At 40.9% G+C, this 17,640-nt stretch overlaps 1 protein-coding gene across 2 annotated transcripts in view; it reads left to right on the forward strand.

The window, feature by feature from the left end:
• homer1b (homer scaffold protein 1b) overlaps positions 1-17,640 on the forward strand; it is a 31,100-nt gene that overhangs the window by 1,450 nt on the left and 12,010 nt on the right. Inside the window, exons 2-5 of one of the 2 annotated variants that reach the window (XM_017451280.3) lie at positions 4,131-4,287; positions 9,534-9,665; positions 11,899-11,991; positions 12,616-12,773. In XM_017451280.3, coding sequence (XP_017306769.1) covers positions 4,131-4,287; positions 9,534-9,665; positions 11,899-11,991; positions 12,616-12,773 — 540 coding nt within the window. Of the gene's footprint in view, positions 1-3,885; positions 4,288-9,533; positions 9,666-11,898; positions 11,992-12,615; positions 12,774-17,640 lie in introns of those variants that run through there. The other variant, XM_017451278.3, reaches the window with a different exon arrangement.

Consider the following 17,640-nt stretch of genomic DNA (forward strand, 5'->3'; position numbering starts at 1 on the left):
GATTCAGTTTATTTGCTGTTTATTTGCTTTGTTGTCATGGAAAACCATTCTCCTTTTAAGCAGCACTTTGTGAAAAAGTGAACTGCTCTTATTGCTTAATTAAATTGTGATAATTGTTGTTCTGAGGCAGCACAGTGCTGCAGCGAGTAGCATTGCCACTTCACAGCTTCAACGTCCCTGGTTCAATCCGGAGTTCAGGTCAAAGTCTGTGTGTAGTTTCACATGTTCGCTCCATGTCTATGTGAGTTTATGGGTTTGCTGGTTTCCTCTCACCTCCCAGTAGGTTAACTAACTAGGCTACATTGCTTCTAGGCATGACTGAGTGTGTGAATGTGTGTGTGTGTGTGTGTGTGTGTGTGTGTGTGTGTGCGTGTAGTGCCCTGCGATGGATTGGCATCCAGTTCATGGTGTGTTCAGTGTTCCCGGGAGACAGGGGTTACTAAACGTTAATAATTGAATGAGTGAATAATTATAGCTCTGCAAACCCATGGACGGAGCATGCAGTCCCTCGATTCAGTCTTAAAACGCTATTACACTTTTAAGTCTTTTGAGTCCTATCCAAGTATGAAATTAGGCCAATTCAAGGGCAGTGGTAGCTTAGTGGTTATGATGTTGACTGATTAGAAGGCCATGAGTTCAAATCCCAGCGCTGCCATTACTGGGCCCTTGAGCAAGGCCCCTAACCCTCAACTGGTCAATTGTAAGTCGCTCTGGATAACGGTGTCTGCCAAATGCCAAAAAAATTCTAAAATGTTTGCACTAAGTCAAATATTCAAATATAGTCATATATTGAAGGGGGGAGGGAAGGTTGGTATGCTGTATAGAGTAAAACTGGGCAGAGTAGCGGCTTTTCAACTTCTTGTCCACTAAACTGATTGAAAATATGCTGGGAAAATATTTACCTGATCCAATTTCCTCTACTCTGTAAGTGTGTTTAGAACAATTTCACAATCTGATTTGCTGTTCCGCATTCTAGGCCACTAGATGGAGAAGATTAACATTGAGGATTTGAGACAGAAACCAATCTGAAACCCAACCATATGCGTGACAGTTATGTCACTTCGACCACTAAAGAAGGATTGATTCCTGACTGTTCCCTTAGAGTACAAAGTAGTTTGAAATGATATATGGGCGCGCTATTAGACAAGGGTGAACACTTTTATCCTTGGGCGCTGAATGGTTATAGGAAGCAAGTAGTGTGAAATGGTCTTTATCACACCAGACTTACTACTATCACTCCTCTGAGGTGAATGCAGATTAGTGTTTCACCTCTCACACCAATGACTGCAGTGAGACTGGAAATTTAGATGTCAACGTGACTCCATTAGTGTCTGCACAAAATCACAACAGTAATTCACTTGCTCAATTGTTTCATAATGAACAGCAAAACCAGACCACGAAGATAGTTAGGCTAGATATGCTTGACATAAACTCTTCACGAAGAATGCCTAAAGCCTCCCACACAGCATGCAATTCACGTAACTGCTCCGATATTGCACACGTAAAGGTGACGAGGTGTAAGCACTTATTTTGAATAGAGTGCTATGCTTAGATTTGGAGGCAGTTGAAAACAGACATACTCAAATATCCAGTTGTGAATAAACACCTACAGCATTCTGTACTATTCAAGTCCATAAAGAACAATATAATATTGAATACCTAAAGCTGAACTACTCTTTTTCCGCAGCCAGTGCTATCACTGTGATTACTGTTGAATTTTAATGGTAATTATGCAACGCGCCTTTGATGTTGTTCAAAGATTTTTCAGCCCCTGAGTGCGGCGTAAGCTCAGTGTTCCAACTGCGCCCTTTCTTTCCCTTTTGTACTCCTTTTTTCTCTCAACACCCCCAGCTATCGCTTGTCTTTTTCACTCTTTTCCCTCCTTCCATGCATACACATTTCTGTCCATCAGCCCAATGGCAGCTGATTAGAAGCACCACATGAATAAGTTGAACCAACTCTATCTCACAAAATACCTCTGTGTCTGGTTTCTCTTGATTTCTCTCATTTTGCTTAGTTGAATTCTGTGATTTCAGTAGGGTGCTACTGGATGCAGAGATGAATACTATAAAGTGTTAGTCTTTCTGCGGGCAAGGGGTTATCTCTGGAATTAGGTCACATGTAAGACAAGTCTGATGATGACACACGAAAACTATAGGATGGTTGTAGGATAGCTGCCCTTTAATGTAGATCTGAGGCCTGCTGGACCGATGGTCTGCGGGGCCTTTTGTAATGATTTAGTTAATGATTAATGCTGGTTCTGGAACAGTAGAAAAAGTAGAAAAAATTTACCCAGAGTCAGAGGGATCAAGAGGATATAGAGCCCCATTGCTCAAATCTGTTTTATTTGTATAGCACTTTTAACAATGGACATTGTCACAAAGCAGCTTTAAGATTGGGTGTAGATCTAGATCTCTAATGAGCAAGCCAGTGGTGACGGTGGCAAGGGGAAACTCCCTGAGATGACACGAGGAAAAACCTTTAGAAGAACCAGATTCAAAATGGAACTCTTTTCTGGATAGTGGAGTTGTGATTCATTTACATACATTACATGAATATGAGTCCCGGGATAAGCACGGACTTTATGATTACAGCAACAATTCTTAGACCAAACAACAAACAATGACTATGAAACTAATCTGGGTAAAAAGTGTTCACCAGATTTTGACCTTCCTGACAGGTGGTCTGTAAGTCTCATTCAAGATGGACCAGTGTTTCATTCCAACTATGCAAGAGCACACTTGTTTTATCAGTTAGTCTTAATCTTTAAACAACTCTTCTTCTTTTCGTGTCGAGGTTCCACTTCATAGTGGAACCATCGTTGTGGAAGGATTAGCCGCTCAGCAGTATGATACTGAACGTTGCCTAGGGTGCGCCAAGGGAGGACACACACATTCACACACCCGTTCATACTCTACGGACACTTTGGACATGCCGATCAGCCTACCATGCATGTCTTTGGACTGGGGGAGGAAACCGGAGTACCCGGAGGAAACCCCCGCAGCACGGGGAGAACATGCAAAGTCCGCACACACAGGGCCACGGTGGGAATCGAACCCCGGACCCTGGAGGTGTGAGGTGAACCTGCTAACCGCTAACCACCGTGCGCCCACCGTGCGTCAGTGGCCAGCAGAACCTCCTGAGACGACGTAAGGACGAAACCTTAAGAGGAACCAGACTGAAAAGGATACCATCCTCTTCTGGTTTGTCATATAAATCTTTACTCTATTATAGTTGTATACTATAAGATCAACCAGTGCTGTGTTTTGAAAGGATGTTCAGTTGAGTGTATTGTGAACAAAAGTCCTGCGATGAGCACAAGTGTTTCTGTGATTACAACAGCAGTTCTTAAGTAGAAATCTATGGTGAGATTTGGGCCCTTGAGGTTTTGGGAGGGGCAAATCTTTATGGTATCGACGTAGAACCATCGAAAACAGCAGAAGGCGATGTTTGTGAATACTATAAGTACAATATATTTGTACAAAGAGCAGATCCAGTAGTTGGAATAGGTGCTGATATGCAGGAGAAGCACTTAGTCGAAGTACAGATGAATGTCACAAAAACGAATAATAATAATTATGGTCTTCTGGTTATTCATTAAAGCATATTGCCATAAATAACCTTAGAATGGCACATGATTTCTATAAACCTCGATATTTGCTCTTAGATATGAATGAAAACAGGGAATCATTTCATCTTGTGGGTTCCCAAAAAGATAACTTTGCTTAAAATATTACTCAAATGAACTGAAGCCACTCTTGTTTTAGAGCAAACACTAGCACAGGGGTAAATGTGTAGATCATGGGACCATGACAGATTACCTTCTTCCATACTATATTTAGTCCCCACCCCCCCACTCTCCCTCACCCGACCCCTGTCAAACAGCTGGCATTTCCATCTCAGCTGAGCAACTTGTATTTGCTTGTCTAATGCTCCGTAAAGCAAGACGCCAATGTATCTAGCTAGGTGGGTGGGACCACCTGAGTTTCTCTGGTTCCGGCTGAAAGCAAGATGGAGGCCAGAGAGATGGTCCTCCGACTCCCGGGTCGTGCAAGTGCACCCAGTGGCTTTGGTCAGACCACGGTTCTGCGGCACAAAGAGGTTCACCATTTCTTCTTTGTCCCCTTCAGGGAGCAGCCTATCTACAGCACACGGGCGCATGTCTTCCAGATCGACCCCAATACCAAGAAGAACTGGATGTCCACCAGCAAGCATGCCGTCACCGTCTCCTACTTCTATGACAGCACCAGGAATGTGTACAGGATCATCAGCCTGGATGGGTCAAAGGTAAAATAACCTCTGCTTTGCATGTGCATGTTTCTGTTGATTCTTTTCCCGGACAGAAAGATGTCTTTGGTGTTGGTCTTGTTCTTATATGTAACTATTACTTTACATTATTTGTCAGTGTTGTTTTTGCAAATGGCCTTTTTAAGTCGGGATACTCAACAAGATCTACATTTAAGCAGCAATAAAACATGTATGAAAGCACGTATACATGTAAACATGTATTATGAGATCTTCTCTTTCTATAGAGAGCAGCATGCATTGAAACACTGCATGCAATGTAGTCCATGCAACGACACAGATATAATAAAAAAAGCACAATCTCTAGCACTATTCATTTAGTCACATGCTTGCACAGTTCACATGCAGTTCTAGAACATCGATACAATACCAAAGTCACTACATTGATTTCATATGGAGCCTATTTTGGTGCACCAATCCTGCATCATAAGCCCTTAAGGGCAGCGACCATGATTAGTATTGGAATCACACTCCCTACTTTCAGTGAGCAGCGAGCAGAATCCCAGACATTACTGCAATGTAAGGCATCCATATTCATCACCATGTGAAAAATGCATACATTTTCTTATGCACTTTATGTTTGCTTACATAAAGCTCTTAGGTGAGATGAAACATTGCAGTTCAGGCCACTGGCAAATCAAGCAACTCAATCCTAGTAGCTTACTCCTTCTTGCAGAGGGAGTTCAGACTGGTTAAAATAGCTCACCCACACCAGTGTGTGTGTGTGTGTGTGCGCGCATGTGTGTGTGTGTGTGTGTGTTTGTGTATTAGAGTTCTCTGTACCACAGCTCCAGAGCTCCAGAGACAGAAATAACGCGTGAAGCGATCCCAGCATGCTGAAGTGGTTTTAACTGCTCGGTAGAACCTATTGCCTCTACATCCAAAGCAGTGGCTAATACCACATCAAAACAATAACTACAGGTTCTTTTCGCACAAACGTCATCAAAATTGATTTTGAGCAAATTGACTTTGGCAGCGGAGGCTTTAGCGGCTCTTAGTACAACATGTTAGGTTGTAAATGTGCCTCTGGATGTTGCTGTTGTACAGCGTCTGAAGTATTGCAGTAAATATACTTTATATGTGAGGACTTTATGAGAAGTAAGGTGAGAGTGGAGCAATGAAATGAGGTCAGATGTAATAAGAGCATGGTCTTAAGGCCACACTGGGGAGATGATAGTTCAGTTATGGCTGGTGGCGCATTAACAGGACAGTCCACTAATCCAATGGTTTATTTAACACCTTGCTCAATGTCTACAATGTAATATGCCTCTCTTCTCATTTTACTCACAATTTATGGATTCTACCCTGACCTCTGTCAATTCCAGCAGAGCAGATAGAAGCTCCACCATTGAATGCTCTTAAGCCTTGAACTACACAGAACTGATCTGGACTTACTGTATTGTGCAGTGTCAGGAGATTGGAATTGGTCCAGTAAATGTATTTCATCCTTTTAAAACTTTCTAGTTGGTTCAGTACATGTATTTTATTCTCTTAAAAATATTTGTTTTATTAGACAAATACTACTATTATCATTTTTATATTTTATGCATATTTCTGTCTCATTATCATATTGTTTTGTTTGGCCCTTTTAAACAAATGAAGTGACAATTTTGCCATTAATCTATTTAACATTGTTTTGTTATTACTGCCTATCGAAACATGCAGGATGAAAGTGCATATATTCTGCATGTGTTTTATTAGGGACAATCCAAAATCCAACAGCCAGTATCTATAGCTGGGGTAATTAAACAGGAACGCGGCATCAAGGAAGAATGACCCATAATCAGACTCGAAACCTAGTCATAAGTTGGAAAAACAGGAGACAAGAACAGGAAAGAAGGCTCGGTAAGGCATGAAAACACTCTGCAAGACTTTGCGAGAGAAAAAGGTAAACAATGGGGTAGAAATAGGCAAACTAATTAAAAACAGGTACACAAATCAATGACAAGACAGGGCAGAGACAGGACTGAAACTAAAACCAAAAGTCACATGGCTGTAACATATAACAAAAGCACATGACGTGAACGCGAAACAAAATGACATGAGAAGTGCTTGGTATGCTTTCAAATGGGCTGATTTGAGATAAGACCCCTCTATCCATATCCGAACTTCAATGTAGATGATCAATCTAGATGACCAAAGCAGTACTGAAAACGGTCTAATTTCTAAAAAAAGGTAAGGTCCGAATGTAAAGGATTTGAAACTGTCCATGCACTGCACAGATTCATGCAATCTCAAGCCTGAAGCGACTGATTACGCAGCATGTGCGGATTCTGATTAGCGCTCTCACAGTGCTGATCAGAAAATAAAAGCGAACAGTAAATCCAAGATGTTTATCATTCTCATGGAGCTCCATGTATGGAGCTCAAATTGTCAATCTCTCATGATCGGACATACTTCTTTTATTGGTTTACACTTTGTCTCAGTGTTCAGACCAGTGTTTGAGTGATTAGCTGGGACACTGTGGTGCTTTCTTTGGAACACTTTGATTTAGATTGGCTAGTGTTTGCTTGATTGATTAGCTAACATTAGTTTTGGCCGTCAGCAGTGAATTAAGAGTTGATGAGCTGTCAACATAAATCCCGATCTCGTTCAGTTATATGTTTGACAGTACAGCTGGTCACTGAGAATATTAGTACTGGTTTATAAACGTGTTCATGTACATTTATAGCTAAGACCAAACTTTACAGGAATACTCAAGCATTTGTGTATGAGAGAGAACAAGAGAACAATTTGTGGTTATACATTGCCACCGTACTTCTGGTTGTTTTGGCCTTATGGTGCAGGGATACCACTGAACCTCATTGAAAGCGTAATTAACCAATATTGCTCTGTATTGTGCTGCTCCATAGAAGACAGAAAATTCAGTGATCTCCGAACATAAGGAATAACGCTTAGATTTTGCTATTAGCTATTAAAAATAAATGAACACAAGCTTCTTTTCTGACTCACCATTTTCCAACAAAGTTCAATGTCATATTAATGTGAAATCCAGTGAAGTAGAACAGTGGACTTAAGGTTCCAGAATGCAATGCAGCTATATAACTTGGCTTGGCTAGTTAGCGATCTCCAAGATGAGAAGCACGATGACATTGCTGAACTTTCTGTCTTTCTGAGCAGAGTGTACAGACGAGGAGGTAAGAGAGCTTGACAGACTAAAGGACTAAAGGGCTGCTGGCAGCAGTCCAACTGCATTGTGCGTAATGTTGGAAACTGAAAACAGGGTAATGTAGGAAAAGGGAAAACAGACCATTATGCCTAACTGGAAAAAGTTAACAAAATAAATCTTGGTCATGACTGAAGATCACATGTTAATTATAAAGAGTAATATGCAAGTTGTTCAGGGTGGATTCTTCCTTTAAGAGCAGCTTTAGTAGGACATTCTCTTAAGATCAACAAATATGCATGTTGTAGTCTGCACTTTATATAGCGCTTTTTAACCTTAGCGGTTCTCATTCACCCATTCACACACACCAATGGCAACAGAGCTGCCATGCAAGGAGCTTGCCATCGGGAGCAACTTGGGGTTCAGTGTCTTGCCCAAGGACACTTTGGCATGTGGAGTCACGTGGGCCGGGAATCGAACCGCCTACCCTACGATTAGTGGACAACCCGTTCTACCACCTGAAACACAGTCGCCCAAGTATTATAGTCAAATATTATAAAATCTTTATTAATGAAATTTAATGACTCACACCTCTGGCATTGCGGGCTCGCATCCCATCACCACTCTGTGGGGTCTCCCTGTGCTTCGGGGTTTTCCTCCAGGGTTTCCTCCTCCAGTCCAATTGGAGGCTGATTGGCATTTCTAAATTGTCTGTAGCCTGTGAATGTGTGTGTGATTGTGCCCTGCTATGGGTTGGCACCCCGTCCCCCCATCTTGTGCCCCGAGTTCCCCGGGATAGACTCCAGGTTCCCCGCAACCCTGTGTAGGATAACTGGTATGGAAAATGGGTGGATGGACGTCCTTATACTTCCACTGTAAGTAAGTAGAGATGAAAGGTTTTCTTTTGTCAGTACAGAGAAACAAGTATTGCTTTAAGCTGTAAGGTACTAGCAAGGATAATCAGTAGGAGGCATTACTCCTCCATGTGAGAAAACTCCTCCATGTCAGATAGGAGAACAGGGGATGGAGGAGAGAACGCTCCCACTTCCTACTGCCAGGATTGTGTAACATTTGTTACACAAGCAAAGCTGAAGCCCACTGTCAGCTATCTTCTATGAACTCATGTAATGCAGTTGTATGGAATCTATCTCTGACTACCATGTTTTCAGATGTGTGTGGGCGTATGGAGATCTAACACCTTTTATACTGCATACATGCATAAACGTCTCGTCTCGTCTCGGTACGCTTTCTGATCAGGTTACCTGGGAAGCTTGACTAAGAAAAACCTTATTGAGAATTTAGTGTCATTTTGCATTTCATGAACTCTAGCTGTTGCATTTTACTATCATTTTATCTCTCTGCTGTTTGCTCTTTTGCTTTTTCTTGCACCTCTCTGTCTCTCTCTCTCTCTCTCTCTCTCTCTCTCTCTCTCTCTCTCTCTTTCTGTCTTTACTCTCTGTGCACGATCGGAGCGCCTTTCAGATTTACACCCACACAAACACATTCGCTTGCAGTAATGCTGGTCATTCCGTCGCTCACATTTCACTGGCTTAGAAAGTCAGCAATGGCTTAAGATTTAGCAGAAGCTATTAAGTGTTTATAACTGGCTGTTTCTGTTATCATTCGTCACCCGGGTTAAATGGTTTGAGAAAAAACGGACGCCGGATTTATTGCGAGATGGTCTGTATGTTTCGTGAGAATAGTATTCCAGGGAGCTCATTCTGTTGTTCATTCTGGTGTTAGCTTTCACATGGGAGCTCTATGTTGCATGTGAAGGTGTTCTGTTACCAGATCAATGCACGCACATCAACTCCTTAAGGGTATATGACCACACTCTATGGACTCCTTTGCATCCTGGTGATGATCAATCAATTCATATTAAATCAACACCACACATGATTGATGCTCTTCATCTCTCAAACTGGCAGAGGTAGACAAGAATGCTTCTCATGATGACACCATCCACCACACCCAAGCTCTGTTCATCTGCTGAGGCTTTGAGGAGAGCAAACAGCCTCGAAATCTCCCGGTCCACTCACTAAGGCTCCCCACCTGTTATCTCATGTTTGCTTGTTGTCTGTGAGTTGTGAGGAATAACACTCTTCTTTGTAATTGCCCACAGGCTATAATAAACAGCACCATCACCCCCAACATGAGCTTCACAAAGACGTCGCAGAAGTTCGGGCAGTGGGCAGATAGCCGCGCCAACACGGTGTACGGGTTGGGGTTCTCCTCAGAGCATCATCTGTCTAAGGTGGGTGGAATTCTGCACTGCTCTGGCTCGCTCAGCCTCTTTCTGTGCATCTCGGTGCTGGGGAACACCTACACACTGTGCCCTAATGAGCAGCTGTACAGTCATCAGTGCGTGGGAGGATTCTTCTGCGTGGTCCTTTCCTCTCCCCTTTCTCTCTCTCTCTCTCTCTCTCTCTCTCTTTTAGAATTTTCTCTCGTTCAGTTCCTCTCTCTCTCCTCCACATTATGATTAAGTACTGTCACACGTCGGGGGTGGAAAACCAGCAAGGCCTCACTATCAGGCTTATGCAAGAGAGACACCATGCCTTCACACCCTCATACACACATGCACACTATTCTTTTGTGATCTCTCTTTCTCCCTTAGTCTTTTGCTTGCATTAAATTTGCATGATTCATCCTCCATAATGTCCACTTGACTGGTTACAGTTTATTGGACCGAGCTTGCACAGGCCCTTTGTTACATCTTATAATTCTTTCCGGAATTTCCGTTGGGTTAGAATGCCAGTTAGGTTATCAGTTTAATCTGTCCGCTCTCAATCACATGTAAATGTAATATCAAACGAGTGGTACACTAATTTAAAATGACTTCTTTTTTTAATACACGCGCAGCCTTTCTCTATTTGTACGTCCACACTAAGGGCCATATTTACGAAAGCACTAATTACAGCTGTTTTAGCAACCATTTACGCTAGTGGGGTGGCCAATTTAAAAACGTGCATGCAAATAAACACAGGCACACTCCTAATTAGCATAAAGCCAGCACAGTATAAACCAGGTTTTTTTTTTTCCACATGCCTTCCTGTCAGCAAACAAATGGACAGACCTGGGGTATTCCTGCAACAATGTTTATTATTAGGGTTGTTAAATTACACCCAACCTGATCGTTTAAGAGAGATATATATATATATATATACATTTCTTAAACGATCCGGAAACACTCCGAAATGCATATGCAACAAGGAAAAAGCTTGACACACCAGTGACCGCCCCTTAATCTTATTATAGGTTTTGGGAATGTGATGTCATGACCCTGTGTCTCATGACTGAGCCACTGTTTTGGCAGGGTTAGACAGTCATCTGCTCAGATAGCCAGTCTAGCTAGTGCATGAGTTTTCATACAAACTCAGTGTTCGGAGTGTTTGTACCGCACCCCCACCCCATTAAAAATAATCTACAATGGATTGTTGTGTTCCCGATACTACACGTCCATAACCTGCTCATGGGCTTTGAGTACCTCAGACTACACACTTAACCACTCACCAGACGTGCCAAGATGTCTGGAAATGTAATAGGAGGTAATACATCCAGATCATTACTCCACTCTGTTTGGGAGCTTGTATGGCTCCACACTGTCAATAAGACAAATTTGATACATACAGTATACCACCGTTGCCTCACAGCTCCAGGATCCCTGGTTCGATCCTGAGCTTGGGTTACTGTCTGTCTGCATGTTTTTCCTGTGTCCCTCAGGGTTTCCTCTGAGTTCTCTGGTTTCCTCCCACCTCCCACAAACTATGGAATATTTCTGCCTTGCGCCAAGTGTTCCTGGGATAGGCTGCAGATCCACTGTGTGTGTGTGTGTGTGTGTGTGTGTCAACTAAAGCTCCTTAATGAATTTCAAGCACAGGCGTCATTTATGCTCGGGACCCTGGGTCATGTCCATCTTTTTTTTTTCATATATATATATATATATATATTTAAAAAATATATATTTTTTAAAATGAACACTGTTTGCATTTGGATAACCATTTGGTGTACGTATTTAACACAGCGATCATTCTATTGTGTATGTGAATATTAAGCAAGCTTGTTACTATAGCAACCTTTACATTTTCCTTCTTTCTGGCTGCAGAGAAGATTCTGTGCTCGACTGAAGCGAACTCACAGTGAAATATGAAACCGCTTTTCAATAGTGACTTGTGGACAACGTGCCACACTGAAAAGCATGACCTTTTTAGTGGAAAACAGTCAGCAGGGGATTATCCTTAGCACTGACCAAAACAATGATCACTAGTGTTTAAATCCAAAATATGGTTGTGACCATGCAAAACATCACTCTGGCTGATTAGTAGATATGGCCCTTAGTACTAACAACATCTTTTGTCTCTGAAACCTGCTTTCTTTTTTTTTCCTTATCATTCTCAATGCACACTTGTTTCTACTGGTTCTCTTGAGAGAATTCAATGCTCACTCAGACCTCGTACATGCAAATCTGACCTCACATATCTTCTCAGTTTGCTGACAAGTTTGCGGAGTATAAAGAAGCGGCCCGCTTAGCCAAGGAGAAGTCCCTAGAGAAGATGGAGCTGGCGAGCTCTCCCTCTCAGGTAGGGATGTTTTCCTTTGTAAAGATCTCTGCTTGTCTAGGTCTTTTAACACACTTCATTACAACATGTTTTATTTATTTATTCAGCTTGATTCCTTCGAGAGTAACATTTCCTTTTCTTAGGTTTCAATCTAAAACAACTCCCTGGGGCTTGGCACTTGTGCAAGTTGGATTAATTAACAGTTTTGTCATGCTGTTTAGTTAAAACCTTACAGCACTTGATTAATGTTGTTATTCTTATCAGTACCGAAGCCTGAGGCTCCTTACTGTAAATGATGTATTGTTAGTTGACAATTGGAGAGTCGTAATAAGTAATGTGGCGCTGTTAATTTCCAGTTGAGGATTTGCGTGTTATCAGTAGACACTAAAATCGTGAGAGGAGTCTCCGCAGACAAATACAAGGATTTTCTTTCAAATTACACTGTGAGAAAAGACTACATTTTGCCAATTTGTCGTATTTTGACTGCAGTTATGACTGTCATATTGTGCCTGTAGTATTATAAGGTTCTCATTCATTCTCAACCCAGATTGAATCTATGATCACAATATGGTTGTTCTATCTAATAAGCAGAACAGAAATCATAGGGCTTAAAGCTAGCAAGTTTGTGATTGTGGTTCCTTACAGGAATCGCCTGCTGACATTCACTCACCTCTGACCCCTCCTGTGACCTCTGACCTCTGCCGAGTCAACGGCACAGGCGATGATGTCACCTTGTCGGATGCATCGCCAAATTCGGAGCTCCAATCAGACCTGTCCCCAACCACCCCGACCCTTGCGCACAGGTAACTACGATTTTTTTAATTAATTAATTAGTTTATTTATTTATTTATTGTGTGTGTGTATGTGTATGTGTGAGCAATGTAAGAGGAGCTTTTAAAGTATTTAAAGCCTACTTGATCTGGGCTCGCATTTAGCACGCATGCTTTTATTTAATCAACTCAGCAACCCACTACAGTTATCTAAAAGAGCTAAATGTAGTTACATAATCTTACATTGCATTGGCTTTTATCCAAAAAAAAAAGTGACCATCTTGGAATAAAAAATACACCAATATGCGGTGGCTCTAACTGTAATCTCTGTGTCTTTTAACCCTCTCCATTACAGCACATTTTAATCAGCTTGATTCCTTGACAGTAAAATCTCATTTTCTATGGTTTAAATCTAAGACAGTTCCCTTGGGCTTTGCACTCCCTGGAGTTATAAGTGTTGTAAAGTTGGATTAATGAACACTCTTAGCCTTGCAGCAGTTGAGTAATGTTGCTTTTTGTACAGTGCTGTGAAAAAGATTTCTGTTTTTTGTGTATATCTCATACTAAATTGTTTCAGAAATGAAAACAAAATCTAGGATAAAACAAAGGTAACCTGAGTAAACACAAAATACATATTTTAAATGATAATGTTATTTATTGAAGAAAAAAAGTTATCCAACACCAACTGCGGCTGTGTGAAAATGTATTTGCCCCTGTAGTTACTAATTCCCCAAATCTATGAAGCTGCATTCATAATGGGGTTCAGCTGGACTAGACACAACCAGGCCTGATTACTGCAAACCCTGTTCAATCACATCAACACTTAAATACAACTTTTTTAACAGCATGAAGTTGGGTACAAGGTCTTACCCAGTAACACACTGCCTAAGTTAAAATAAATTCCAGAAATGATGAGGTAGAAGGTGATTAAAATACATCAGTCTGGGAAGGGTTACAAAGCTGTTTCAAAGGCTCTGGGACTTCAAAGAACCCCAGTGAGAGCCGTTATCTCCAAAAGGAAAACCTCAGCACAGTAGTGAACCTTGCCAGAAGTGTCCGACCTTCCAAAATTCCTCCAAGAGCACAGCAACGACTCATCCAGGAAGTCACAAAAGAGCCAAGGACAACATCAAAGGACCTACAGGCCTCTCGTGCATCAATAAAGGTTCATGACTACACTATCAGAAAGACACTGGGGGGAAATGTCATCCATGGAAGAGTGGTGAGGTGAAAACCACCGCTAACCCAGAAGAACATTAAGACTCGTCTGAAAAACACACCTTGATGATCCTCAAACCTTTTGGGAGAATGTTCTGTGGACTGATGAGTCGAAAGTGGAAGTTTGGAAGACAGTGTTCCCGTTAAACCAAACACCGAATTCCACAAAAAGAATATCATACATGGTCAAGCATGGTGGTGGTAGTGTGATGGTGTGGGGATGCTTTGCTTCTTCAGGGTCTGGGCAACTTGCAGTAATTGAGGGAAACATGAATGCTTCTCTTTACCAGAAAATCCTAAAGGAGAATGTCCGGTCTTCAGTCCGAAAATTGAAACTGAAGTGCAACTGGATTATGCAGCAAGACAATAATCCAAATCATAGGAGTAAATCCCCCTCTGAATGGTTAAAAAATTTAAGTTTTGGAGTGGCCTCGTCAAAATCCTGACTTGATCTAATCGAGATGCTGTGGCAGGATCTTAAACGGGCCGTTCTTGCCGGAAAACCCTCCAGTGTGGCTGAACTAAAGCAGTTCTGCAAAGAAGACTGGGCCAGAATTCCACCACAGTGCTGTGAAAGACTGATCTGCAGCTATCAGTAGAGTTTGGTTGCAGTTATTATTGCTATTAAAGGCGGCACAACCAGATGTTAAGTTTAAGGTGGCAGTTAGTTTTTCACATGGATGATAAGTGTTGGATAACTTTTTTAGCTTCAATAAAAAAAAACCTGTATTGTGTGTTTACTCAGCTTGGCTTTGTTTTATGTTGTATTTCCTTTGAAGATCTAAAACTATTTAGAACGAGATGAACTCATTGGAAAACCTTTTCACGGCACTGTATATTCCTTCATACATGAGGAAAATAAAATGCAGACGTCTTTTTGGGATGCATACAGTATGATGCATTTTCAATGCCAAGTAGATCTTGTTTATTAGTTTGAGGCATGCGTCATCTGTTTTTCTTCATCTGTTCCTCTTGAGTCAGACAGTTGAGTCAGCAATGCCTCAGTGGTCCACAATACAATTGAGGGTAATTTCTTCAAGTATTAAATGATTTTTTTTTTAATCTTTTTTTTTCTTCCAGAGACGTGTTTCAAGCATGTCAGGTCTTCTCTTTCTGATAAGCCCATTCCTGCTCCTTGTGATAAAAGCCTCCGCATAGTTGCTGACATGCACATTTTGCTGAAACACACACAGCACACAGGGCTGTATTTCTGACAGTACTGGATTTTCCATAATGCAGTGTTTCTATATGCATATTTGTTTTTACTGGTGCAGACGGATTGCATTCCTCTAATGTTTTGTAGCTTCCTTGAAAGGACTCTCTTTAAGCCTGTCTTAGTTTGAATTATTTTATCTTATTCCTGCAGGGATAATGTTTTCTTTTCTTTGACTATACTTTGTACACTTCTTGTGACTCTGTGACTGTTGGAATGCACTTCCATATTGTAATATTGAGAATGATTATGCATACCTGTAATCTTTTCTGAGAAGAGTTTTATTTTCTGTATTTATTAAATACTGCATCCTTCTTTGTTTCTGATGTTTTTGTAAATATCTAGTAATTAAAATATCACACAGTGCCCTCCACTAATATTGGCACCCTTGGTAATTATATGAGCAAAGAAGGCTGTGAAAAATGGTCTTTATTCTTTCATTTTTTGGTCTTTTGTTCAAACAATTCACAAAAAATACTCTGCTCTCATGGATATCAAACAATTGCAAACACAACACAGATTTATAAAATAAAATAAAAATTTGTTAAAAATATGCTTTAGTCAATATTTTGTGCTACCTCCATTTGCCAAGATAACAGCTCTGAGTCTTCTCCTATAACGCCTGATGAGGTTGGAGAATACATGGCGAGGGATCTGAGACCGTTCCTCCATACAGAATCTCTCCAGATCCTTCAGATTTCGAGGTCCACGCTGGTGGACTCTCCTCTTCAGTTCTCCCCACAGGTTTTCTATGGGTTTTGAGTCAGGGGACTGGGATGGTCATGACAGGACCTTGATTTTGTGGTCAGTAAACCATTTTTGTGTTGATTTTGATATATGTTTTGCATCATTGTCCTGCTGGAAGATCCAACCACGGCCCATTTGAATCTTTCTGGCAGAGGAAGACAGGTTTTCATTTAATATCTGTTGATATTTGATAGTCTATGATGCCATATATCCTAACAAAATGTCCAGGTCCTCTGGCAAAAAAACAGCCCAAAACATTAAAGAGCCTCCAATATATTTAACCGTGGGCATGAGGTACTTTCCATATGGCTACCTCTCTGTGTGTGCCAAAACCACCTCTGTGTTTATTACCAAAAAGCTCTGTTTTGGTTTCATCTGACCATAGACCCCGATCCCATTTGAAGTTCCAGTAGTGTCTGCACACTGAAGACGCTCGAGTTTGTTTTGGGATGAGAGTAGAGGCTTTTATCTTGAAACCCTTCCAGACAACTTGTGGTGATGTAGGTGACTTCAGATTGTAGTTTTGGAGACTTTCTGACCCCGAGATGCAACTAAATTCTACAGTTCTCCAGCTGCGATCCGTGGAGAGTTTTTGGCCACTCGAACCGTCCTCTTCACAGTGCACTGAGACGATATAGACACGTCCTCTTCCAGGTCGATTCATAACATTTCCAGTTGACTGGAACTTCTTAATTATTGCCCTGATGGTGGAGATGTACATTTTCAATGCTTGTGCTGTTTTCTTATAGCCACTTCCCATTTTGTGAAAGTCAACAACTTTTTGCCGCACATCACAGCGATATTCACTGGTCTAACCCATTGTTATGAATGACTAAGGGAATTTGGCCTATGTGTTACCTCATATTTATACCCCTCTGAAACAGGAAGTCATGGCTGAACAATTTCCTGTTCCTAGTCACCCAGGTGTACTAAATAAAATGTAAAATACCAATGGGAATATACTTCAAATATGGATTCTCATATGGATTCATAGCAGTGCCAATAATTGTGCCACACATAACAAAGATACTTTTTTTTAATAAACCTGTGTTGTGTTTGCTAAGTTTGATATCCATGAGAGCAGAGTATTTTTGTGCATTTTTTGAACAAAAGATCAAAAGGTTAAACAATAAAGACAACTTTTCACAGGCTGCTTTGCTCATATTTACCAAGCGGGCCAATATTAGTGGAGGGGGCTGTGTTTAATGTGTGTAGATTTTAGATAATCATAGAATGAGTGAAGGGCGAAGCTGGTAAAGTTATGCGTATTATGCGAGTAGGGTTATGCAGCTGCTTTAGTCAATTTTCTGGGCTCTTTATTCGGATTATGCACTTCACCGGTGTGTAGTTTACATTGTTGAGGCTGGCAGATTTTTCTTGAGTAGACGTTTCTAAGCTTGGATTTTTCAATAACATATACAGTACACCATTGCCTTCAAAACCTCAAAAAATAAAATAAACATGGAATGTGGACTGAATAAGTACATAGTGATTTGTTTTATGTTAAATGTAATATGATGTATTCCTTGAGATAAGGAATGCCTCCAATTAAGATGCGGTCTCCTCCAAAACTGAAAAAAAAAAAAAAAGTGGGAAAAATACAAAAACTTTATGAATTTTAAAGGGATGTTACTATTAATTAATTAATTAATTAATTAATTAATTAATAGTGTAATATTTATGTATCTTATATTTGCTTCACATGGCATTCCATGGATTTTT

Source organism: Ictalurus punctatus, chromosome 22 (assembly GCF_001660625.3).
Source record: "Ictalurus punctatus breed USDA103 chromosome 22, Coco_2.0, whole genome shotgun sequence".
Taxonomy (NCBI): domain Eukaryota; kingdom Metazoa; phylum Chordata; class Actinopteri; order Siluriformes; family Ictaluridae; genus Ictalurus; species Ictalurus punctatus.